The sequence below is a fragment of the Leucopleurus acutus genome, assembly GCF_964270905.1.
Source record: "Leucopleurus acutus genome assembly, chromosome: 14".
NCBI lineage: Eukaryota > Metazoa > Chordata > Mammalia > Artiodactyla > Delphinidae > Leucopleurus > Leucopleurus acutus.
Window position 1 is genome coordinate 62,692,143 of NC_139156.1, and position 10,652 is coordinate 62,702,794.

The window sequence follows — 10,652 nt, forward strand, 5'->3', positions numbered from 1 at the left end:
CCTGGGCTGGTCCCCTCTTGGAATCTGTTTTTCCATTTCTGCAGTGAAGGGGTTGACTGATGATTTATAAGGATGTTTCTTGCTCTGAAAGCATGTCTTGGATTCTAGATGTCCATATGACATTGGAGAAGTCTGGCCAGGACATGGAAATGTAAAATGCCAACGGCTCTGGACCCGGCTGTCTGCTCAGCCTAACTCATCTTTGCTTGAGACTTGGGAGTGCCCCCCAGCTCCCCAGATGTGCCTGGCTTTGCACAGGAGTGCTTCCCTCGCTCCCCCATACTCATGCACCCAAAAGGATTTGTCTTCTACAGCATATCTGGCAGGGCACCAGGGCCTGGAAGGAGCCAAGGAGCTAGACTGTTGTCGCAGACCCAGAGGCAGCCATGGGAGCCTGTGCCATGGTGACTGACACCAACATCTCATCCGGCCTTGAGAGCAACACCATGGGCATCACAGCCTTCTCCATGCCTGGCTGGCGTCTGGCATTGTGGGCAGCAGCCTACCTGGCCCCGGTGCTGGTGGCTGTGATGGGCAATGCTGCGGTTATCTGGATAATCCTGGCCCGTTGGAGGAGGCGCACGGTCACCAACTACTTCATTGTCGACACGGCCCTGGCCGACCTCTGCATGGCCGCCTTCAATGCCGCCTTCAACTTCGTCTACGCCAGCCACAACATCTGGTCCTTTGGCCGTGCCTTCTGCTACTTCCAGAACCTCTTCCCCATCACAGCCATGTTTGTCAGCATCTACTCCATGACCACCATCGCCACCGACAGGCAAGAGGGGGCAGCTGCGGGGAGTCGGCTCGCTTTTCTGGGTTCACACAGGGCTGGTAACTTGCCCACAGTCACACAGCAAGTTAAGGGTAGAACCCAGTGAATTAGTTGCCTCCTAACCTGACCATGATCCTAAACTATGCATCTGGAAGACAGGGGACTGTGGAACCGAAGCAAGTAAGGTTCAGGTTAGACACAAGGAAGAACTTTGCACTAGACGGCTGTTCAAGGCTACAGGGGAAGACCAACGGTGTTTTAGGGACCTTCTGAGGTGTTCTTCTCTGGAGTTGATCTTTGTTTTACTGAAAGGGAATTGCTTATATTGTCATCCTATTCCTAGATATATTATATGAGGGGACATTTCAACACTGCACGCAGTTACTATATAATTAAGATGGGGCCAGTTACTTCCCTGATGCTGCTCTCTGGGGCTGCAGACTGTGACGTTCTGACGGGGATGGGGTGGGGGCAGGAGGGGTGGAGGAGTGATCAGTCGGCAGATCTGAAAGTCCCCTAAGACTTTCTTTTCATTCACTCAGGTATTTGAGGCACTGTTTCAGGCACTGGGGAACAAACACCAGTGGGAAAAGAGTCCCGGAATCATGGTCTCATGGAACTTCCATTTTAAAGGCTGGGTGGAGGGTGGGTAGTACGGACTGTAGAGGGCAGGGTGGGAGCCAGGAGACCAGGCAGGAGGACACTGAATAATAACCCAGGTGAGGAAGGATGGTGGCTCAGGTCAGGATGGTAATAATGGTGACTCGTCCATTCATTTCTTCATTCATTCTTATGTTCAATGCCTACTATGTACAGATACTGTTCTGGGCACTGGGGGAAGAAACAGACAAAGATGCCTGCCCTAGTGAGAATTTAAATAATAAACACAAGACTAAATAAATGATATGTTGTATTTTGAGGTCATGAGTGCTATGGAAAAATATCAGGAAGGGCATCCGAGGCACTAGGGTATGTGTGCTGGGGTAGGGCAGGTCGTAGTGTTAGATGGGCGTCAGGATCAGCTCTATTGTGAGAGTGGGATTTGAGCTGCGTCCTATCGTTCTGGCCTGGTCTCAGGGCTCAGATTAATCCCAGGCAGGAAGGCCCGGGGGTCATCTAGGACCAAAGCCGTCTCGGTGTACGTAGAGTAGTTCCTCCACGGCAGAAAGCTGATGGGCAGCTGCTTTGGGCTTCGTGCAGGAGACCGTTGGGCTCTGTTAAGGTTTCTCAACAGAAGACAGGCTGTGTGGCTGGGGAACTCGGCAGGGCTGAGCTTCAGGACAAGGCCCCAGATGGACTGCCGGTGTGGCCACACCGCCCTCTTGTGGCCATCGAGAGCACATCCGCGCTCAGAGGGAGGCCATGTGGTGGAACGGGGTGGGGTGGGCTGGCGTGTAGGGTGCTAGTGTCCCACATGGCTGTGGGAGAGCACCAGCCCAGCTGGCTCTCTGCAGGTGGTCAGCCAGGGTGCAGGGAATGGGACTAGCGAATCTGGGCTGGTCTGACGGGAGGGCACCCACCACTCACACCGCCCTCTGCTCACAGGTACACGGCCATCGTCCACCCCTTCCAGCCACGGCTCTCAGTCCCCAGCACCAGAGCAGTAATTGCTGGCATCTGGCCGGTGGCCCCGGCCCTCGCCTTCCCCCACTGCTTCTACTGCCCCATCACCATGGACCGGGGTACCACCAAGTGCGTGGTGGCCTGGCCCGAAGACAGCGGCAGCAAGATGCACCTTTTGAAAGGCCTGGGGGTGGGGGAGCATGGTGTGTGTGTGCGCGCGTGCATGCACATATGTGCACGTACACATGTGCAGTGTGTATGCGTGGGTGTGCACATGTGTCTGTGAGTGAACTGGGGATTATGTGAGTACAGTATCAACTAAAAGTAGCACTTACTATATGTCAGGTTTGGTCTAAGTACTTTACATATATGAACCCATTGGATCCTCCTAACAATATGGGTATGTATTATTATTCCCATTTTTCAGATGAGGAAACTGAGGCACTAAAAAAAAACTAAGTAATGTGCCTAAGACCACACAGCTAGTAAGTGGTAAATCGAAGATTTAAATCCAGGCAGTCCTGCTTCAGAGCCCAATCTCCTCACCACTCTTACTTAAATAAGGGACATGTCAGGGTACCGAGACAGAAAGAAAGGGCAGGTGCCAGAGCCTGGGATGTTTTCAGGAGGAGCCTGGAGTGGACTTGACCTGAGGCAGGCACCGTGGGCTGGGGGATGGGGGAGAAAACAGAACTCAGGCGTGGTGCAGCTGCTGTGTGACACTGGGTAAGTCCTTTCCCTTTCTGGGAGTCAGTTTGCCCAGTTCTCACAGCGGGTGTGGCTTTGTCATCCCCAAGCACCGCGGGGCGTGGGGGGGGGGGCGTTGGTAGTAGCGGAAAAAGAATTGGTTGAGGTTCTGGAGACAGTAGTCGAGTTGGAGTCCTGCGCTGTCCCCTGCTGGCCGAGGACCCTTTAGAGTCACTTAACCTCTCTGACCCTTTGTCTCCTTCTCTCTTAAAGGGGATTAGTAAGAGAACCTTGCTCAGGGGTTGTTGCGAACAGAGAAGAGAAAATGTACCTGACGCAACTTAGCACGGTGCCTGGCACAGAACCGGCGCCCAGTAGGTAGTAGTTTAAACGGGGAACAAACGAAAACAAACCTGGCAGATTTAGTCCAAGAAAAGCCCAGCTGCCCCAAGCCTGAGGATGTGCACGCTCTGAGCCCAGAGCCGCCAGAGCACAGCGACAGCTCAACTCCCTCTCCCGCCTCCTTTAACACTCCTCCCCCAACGCCCGCCCCTACCTGGTCTCCTACCGTCCCGAGCACCAGACAGAAGAGCGCCACGCTGCGGCCTTCGGGGAAGGCGCCATTCCTCTGAGAAGCCAGTTCCTGGCAACTGCTGAGTTTCCCGGGAAACTGCTGCCCTGCGTGTCTGCCGTCGTTCCGTAGCCCACGCTCTCAGGACTCACGGCTCCAGGGGCGGAGTCTACGTAGGGACCCGCCCCCCTTCTTGGCTTTGGGAAGGGGCGGAGAGCAGAACATTTCCTGACTGGCCACTGCGGGGCGGTGTTTCTCCACCGTAACTGAGCTTTTCTCTCTGAGGTGCGGACCAGTAAGAATTTAGGGTACCAACCACCACCTTTCTGGGGATGGTGATTTCCGACTCTGCTCCAGGCAACAGGGGAAAACAGGAGGGCAGAGGTGGGCTAGGAAGGCTATACTTGGTGCTACTTCGAATTCTGAGAGGATTTGGGGGAAAGCCTGGTTTCTCGTGTGTAAGAATATATTATTTGTTCTTGGGTTGGGGAGCTTCTGAGATTTAGACTGGGGGCTCCATCCGTACAGGCTCACATCCTGTGTGTGTAGGAATCTAGGAAAATGCACATGCGCTCCCCAAATCAAAATACAAAAAAGGCAGTCCAGGCTATGAGATTCTGGCAGGCCCTAGAAGATGGTTCCCAAAGCTCCTTGGCACTCCCTTTTGTGTGGGAACCTAGCCCAGAGTGAATTCCTATCCTGAACCGACCCACGAAAGAATGAGGCAACAGAAAGGCGTCACTCATACTTGGGAAGGATGGTAGAGATTAACTCCTTGTTTTACAAATGGGGAAACAGACTGAGGGAGAGATCTGACTTGCCCAAGGTCATGCTTTAAATTAGAGGCTAGGCAAGAACCCAGTTCTTCCGACTCCACAGGGCTGACCCTCAGTGCAAGGAAAATCATTTGTGTGTTAAGTCCGTATAGAGCTGTTTCACAGGACACAGACTTCCTGTGCCTCTCTGAGCCTCATTTTCCCGCTCTGGGTGCTGAGACAGGTGGCCCTGCTGATCCTCAAGGTCTATCTATCTCAGACACTCTGCGACGTCACAATGAAGGTAAGGTACAAGGGCCTGGCACCTGGCTGCTGCTCCGCCCTCACCTGCTCCACAGTAGGACAGATGATGATCGGGGAGTCTAGGAGCCCCCAAACCTTTTGTAATTAGCATGCTTGCCAAAAGAGTAAGCAAGCCGAATTCTAAACTCAGGCTTTAGGGAAGACATTTGCTGGAGCCATCTACTCCCCTCCCTCCAGGTGTCAGTACCTCTTGAAAGGGACCCAGCAAGGCTGGCACACGGGGAGGAAAGGAGGGGCTTGGGTACACCTCTGTTCTCCTAGAAAAAGGCCACATGACAGGGCCAGGGGTCTTGGGTCCATTCACCGGATGCTCCTGCTTGGGCCTTGTCAGAGAGAGGCTACAGCATCGCTCAGAAACCAGAATGGGCAGCACGCATCTTTCCAAAAGGAAATGAGAAGGCCTCAACACAGCCCCGGGTGTCCTCCACGGGGACTGGATGAGCGCCATCAGTGGTGCTCCGGGCCACTTGCTCACAGGTGGTGTGAAAGAGTATCTGCAGATGTGAGCCATGTTCCCAACCAAATGCTCATAGTCAGGAAGAGATGCTCCACTAGCACGTACAGTGTGGCCTGTCTCCACTGCCCCTTCCCTGCTAGGGATGTTGGTGCAGGACAGAACCATATCAACTCTAGGAAATCTATCTAGACAGACAGATGCAGATATAGAAGATACACATAATCTATCTAATACATATGTGCATATACATATACACATATATTACATGATTCTGGAAGAAATATTCCAAACCATTAACAGTGGTGGGGGTGAGATACATAATTTTACTTCCTCCTTTGTGCTTAACGGCATTTTAAATTTTAAACACATGTATTACTTGGTTAACATTTTCGTTCCTATTTATTTCCTTGTTTGGTAACTTGTCTGTCACTTGGAAGGACTCAGAGCTAACACAGGTGTCCCTTTTGCAGCAGGGGAAACTCTCATTGGGCACATGTGCTAGCCAGTCTGCCCTTCTTTTTTTTTTTTTTTTACTTTTTTTTTTTTTTTTTTCAAACCAAGCCCTTGGGAGGTGGCCCAGGGTAGCCCGCCAGGGACAGCTCAGGGGCGTCAGCAAGGTCCTGGGGATTGAGTGCTGGCGGATGCTGGAGTCGCCCCCAGGTCGCCCCGTGCCCAGTCCCTTGACTCTCCTTCCAGGTACCACCTCGAGGTGATCGCCCTCATTTACTTCCTGCCTCTCGTGGTGATGTTCGTCGCCTACAGTGTCATCGGTCTCACGCTCTGGAGACGCACTGTCCCAGGGTACGAGGTGCATGGCGCCAACTTGCGCCACCTGCAGGCCGAGAAGGTGAACTCCGGGAGCGGGGCCGGAAGTTTGGCCCCGCCTCGGGATCAGCCATTCCGGGCACGTCCCCTAGAGGGCGCCGCGGAGGATAGACTCCACCTGTAACTTGCCCTTGTCCCAAGTCCCTGGCCAGAACATTCCTTCCTTCTTCCCGGGCGGGCGGACTTGCTTTGGTCTTTGGGCTGTGGCAGACACAGATTGCAGGGAGAGGGAGACCTCGGAACCCGCAGCAGGCATGGTCTCCTCTAAGGATGGGGTTAGGAACGAGAGCTCATCCACTCTCCAGGGAGGGGAGCTGCTCTGCTCTAAGGGGGATCCAAGACGCCTTTTAGAGGAGGTGGCCACCGAGCTGGGCTTTGAGGAGTGAGGACTTCAAAGGAAAGACAGCAGTGTGAACAGAGACAGCAGCCTGAGCACAAGCCCCGAGGTGGAAGGCCCAGGAGCGCCTGGGCAGCAGAAGCTCTACCGGCCTGAGCCTGTGGAGGCAGACAGGGCCTGCTTACTGAGGGCTCCTCAGGCTGGCATGAGACGTGCCTCGTGCTTCCCCTCGGGAAAACTGGGGCTTGGGGCTTCCAGGCTGAGGAGTGACCTGAGTCTCTCCTGGACCAGTCTGTGAAGACCATGGTGCTGCTGGTGGTGACATTTGCCATCTGCTGGCTGCCCTACCGCCTCTACTTCATCCTGGGCGGCTTCCAGGAGGACATCTGCTGCCACAAGTTCATCCAGCAGGTCTACCTGGCGCTCTTCTGGATGGCCATGAGCTCCACCGTGTACAATCCCATCACTTATTGCTGCCTCAACCACAGGTGAGCCCTCACCCCAGCCCCTCTCATCCTGGCCCCATCTGGACTCCCCTGCACAGCTCGAGCCTGTGCCCGTCCGTCCCCGCCACCATGGGATTACCATCCTCCCAGGGAGCCCCCAGCACAGTCCTCCCTCGGGTCCAGGCCTGGCTCGCGCCCCACCTCCTCCCCAAAGCTTTGCCCCGTTGCCCAGGCCACAGCTCTCACGTTGGCCTGCCCCTGCTCTTTCTTCTGGGGGCTGCATCTGGGACAAGGAGAAGAACGGAGGGAGGGACAGAGAGATGGAGGGAGGGGAGAGAGGGAGAAGGACAGCAGAGAGGGCGGAAGGAAGGAGCCAGGTAAAGGAGGGAGGGACTGATGGCTTTAACAGCTTCCTACACTGAGGAAGAACTGAGGACCGTCCCTGGGCGAGGAGAACAGCGCCAACCGCAGCAGAACGAAGCACCCAACCTGAGGCCCGGGGCGAAGACTAGAGGGGGAGCAGGTTGCTCCCTGGAAGATCACAGAAGGGGCTTTCAGGGCAGCTAGGAAGTGACCCTGGCAGACACTGCCAGAAAGGAAGGAGCCAAGTTCTCACTTCCCCCCAAGCCTTGTACTTCTAGAGAAGTGTAGTCCCAGAGAGGGGCTGGCATTTGCTCAGGGGCACTTGCACAGGTGAGGAGGTGCTGGGCCAGGCAGGAGCCCCAGCCCAGGAGTCCTTGCAGAGCAAGTCGTTCAGCCTCTCAGAAAGCCTTGACGGTGGAGCCAGGTAAGAGGAGATGAGAGGTGGACACTGAGTCCTGGCCTTAACGAGGCAATGATGTGGGTGAGGTTGGCCCTGGGCATCTTTTATCACCTCCCTGCCCACATGTCCACACCACTCATAATGCCAGTGGGATCTTTGTTGCTCAGACATCCCACCCGGGGCAGGCCAGAAGGAAGTAAGAGACTGTATTTTTTTTTTTTTTTTTTTGACTGTTTAATGGCTGCCAGAACCCTCCATTTGTCTCCTGAGAGGCAAATATATAATGGGAGGGAGGTGTTATCCCCATTTTACAGATGAGGAAACTGAGCCTCCAAAAGGAAGACTCTCCTAAACTCATACAGCAGGAATTCCATGTGTCTCCAAGGCCTGTAATCTCATCCCCGCATCACACATTTCTCTTGCATGCAGTTGTAGGAGTGCGAACTTGGAGACAGGGACTGTCACATCAGGGAGGGGGCTCCCAGCCTTCTGTGTCTGTGCACTGGTCACTCTCCCGCTACCCAAAGACACAGTCCCTGGGAGTCTGAACACCCCAGGGCTTTACAACTTCTTAATCATTCAGTATTTGATGACAATAGCTCTGAAGACTGGTGTTCCTGGCGGAATTTTCATTCTTCCGCAAAACGTTCACCAGTGGCTCTGTGTGCCCGGCACTGTTCCAGGCCCTTGGGACACCCTGGGGAACAAAAACAGCGATCACCATCCTCGGGGAGCTGACCCTCTAGTGGGGAGGTGGAGATAGACAATAAGCAAATGTAATGAGTAAATATACACTGTGTATTAGGTGATACATCCTATAGAAAAAAGAGAAACTAGAGCCGGGTAAGAGGACAGGAGGCGCCGGGGGAAGTAATGGGCATCAGGGTTGTGACTTTACGGGATGGTCAAGGGTAGGCTTTACTAAGGGGTCTTTTGAGCAGACTTGAGGACTGAGTGGGCCCTGTAGGTGTCTGGACAAGAATTCCAGGAAGAGGGAACAGCCAAAGCAAGGGCCCTGTGGTCAAGGTAAGGACCTGGGCTGGTTCTCTGACATGAGGAGCCCTGCAGTGTTCTGAGCGGGGGAAACACATGCTCTGATTCCCTTTTAAAAGAATCAGTCTTGCAGCTGTGTTGGAACTGGACCACAGAGGGGCAAGGTGGGGGAGGCAGGGAGATGGTTAGGCAGGTGCAGTAATCCAGGCGAGAGATGTGGGTTTAGACATGTGACAAGCGGTCAGAGTCCGGAGATTGCTAAGGTAGAGCCAACAGAATTTGATGGGGAGGGAGTCAAGGATGACCCCAGGTGTCTGGCCTGAACTAGTGGAAGGACAGAGTGGTCGGCTGTCAGGAACTGAGACGAGGACGACTCGGGGGGTGTGGGGGGAAAAGGGTAGGGAGCTCGGGTTGGGACATGCTGAGTGTGGGCAGAGGCCATGAAGCTCCCGTAATAGAGGCATTTATTGGGCTGCACCACGGAACCTTCAGAGCTACAGCGGGAGGAACCAAAATCGGGCCTGCTCTTCTGAAACTCGGAACCCTGCGTCTCCGGGAACAGACCATATAGTTCTTTCCCTCCCTCCGCATCACACAGGGTCTCATCTGTTTCCGCCGGCTCTTTCTCACTTCTTCCAGTCACTCTCTGCTTCCTCTGATCTCCAATTTACAGGTGGACCCTCTTTGCTGCCTTGGGGAAAGTTGTCTATTTTTTAAGCAAATGTACTAAAACTTGGTAGTTCCATGTGTATATTTTCTTTCAAAGCATCCGTATTCTACCCAACATTGCCAAAGCCCCAAGTTTTTAAGACTCCTCTCTGCATACTCCCTTAGAAGCCAGTTAACAAGTCGAACAAGAAAATCTGTTGTCTTTATGACCGAACTTGGTTTATTTTTGTTTGTTTGTAATAACAAACGGTCTCATTCGGCTCACTTCAGTCCTTGGACTTAGCTCCAGATTACTTCTGGTTGTTTCCCAAAACCAAATCCACTAAAGAACGTGTCTCCCCAGAGACCCTGAGCTCTTAGGAGCGAAGCAGCGACTTTCCTCTGGAGGAGAGATCGGCTCCTGGAGGCGGGAGCAGCCACACGACAGTTCCCATAACTGCCGCCCTCACTCCGTTGCTCAAGATGACCCTCCATCCCCCAGGTTTCGCTCTGGATTCCGGCCTGCTTACCGTTGCTACCCATGGGTCACGCCAACTGAGGAGGAAAAGGTTGAGCTGACTCACACCTCATCCCTTTCCACGAGGGTCAACAGGTGTCACACTAAAGAGACTTTGCTCATGGCTGGGGATGTGGCCCCCTCTGGGGCTGCCAGTGGGCAGGCTGGAAGTCTGCAAGCTGAAGGGTCTGCTGACCCCTGAACCCTTGTGCCTGGCTGCAGGGGGAGGCTTAGCACCCTGGAGAAGTAGCCAGAGAGACTCTCTACATCAGAGAGTTTGGCCCATGCCTCACCCTTCAGTACATCAATGGAAAAACAAGATGGGGCCAGGAACTCTGCAGTGGGTGCCGACTCTCCCAGCCACCCCTCTGACAGTGCTTCAGGGCGTCCAATAAGTCAAAGAAGACAGTGTGAGCTAACATTTATCTAATCCGGGAGTTGCAAGCTCGAATGCCTCCCTGGGGCATACAACATGAGTAAACCGAATCCAGTATAAAAGAAAAACTGTAGATATAATGATAAAAGGTAAGTGACTTCCAGTGTTGGGGCAAAAGGAAGGGTGGGGACTGTGGCAAACTGGAGAGCACAGCAATGCAAAGGGGACAACAGCCGATCAGCTCTGGACAGATGCTGCCACGTGGCTGGGAGCCCAGTGTGGCCAGATCCTCCAAACCTTTCGAGAGAAGCCAGAAATCCAAACCTGTGAAACTTCCAGGTTTGTTCAATTGAGCTCCCATTTTTTATAAATGTTGCATAAACCAAACAAAACACACCTGTCGGCAGCACCCAACCATGACACTGACCTATTCTTAGGCTAAAGACACATGGAAAGAAGCTTCTTGTTTTGCAAAGCCGCTAAGCTGTGAGCCAATCCAGGGCTTCTCTGCCTTAGCATCCAAGAACCCAGATCCACCCTAGTGTAGATGGTGGTTAAAAGGAGCCTCAGGGGGCTTCCCTGGTGGCGCAGTGGTTGAGAATCTGCCTGCCAATT

At 53.7% G+C, this 10,652-nt stretch overlaps 1 protein-coding gene across 1 annotated transcript; it reads left to right on the forward strand.

Moving 5' to 3' along the window:
• Nucleotides 1–329: 329 nt before the first annotated feature.
• On the forward strand, nt 330–9,863 carry TACR2 (tachykinin receptor 2; the record flags this gene model as incomplete). The annotated part of the gene is made up of 5 exons (XM_082855181.1): nt 330–778; nt 2,321–2,545; nt 5,829–5,979; nt 6,586–6,782; nt 9,647–9,863. Exons 1-5 carry the CDS (start codon nt 387–389, stop codon nt 9,861–9,863), a joined length of 1,182 nt encoding a protein of 393 aa, XP_082711307.1. The 5' UTR covers nt 330–386.
• Between the last annotated feature and the right edge of the window lie 789 nt (nt 9,864–10,652).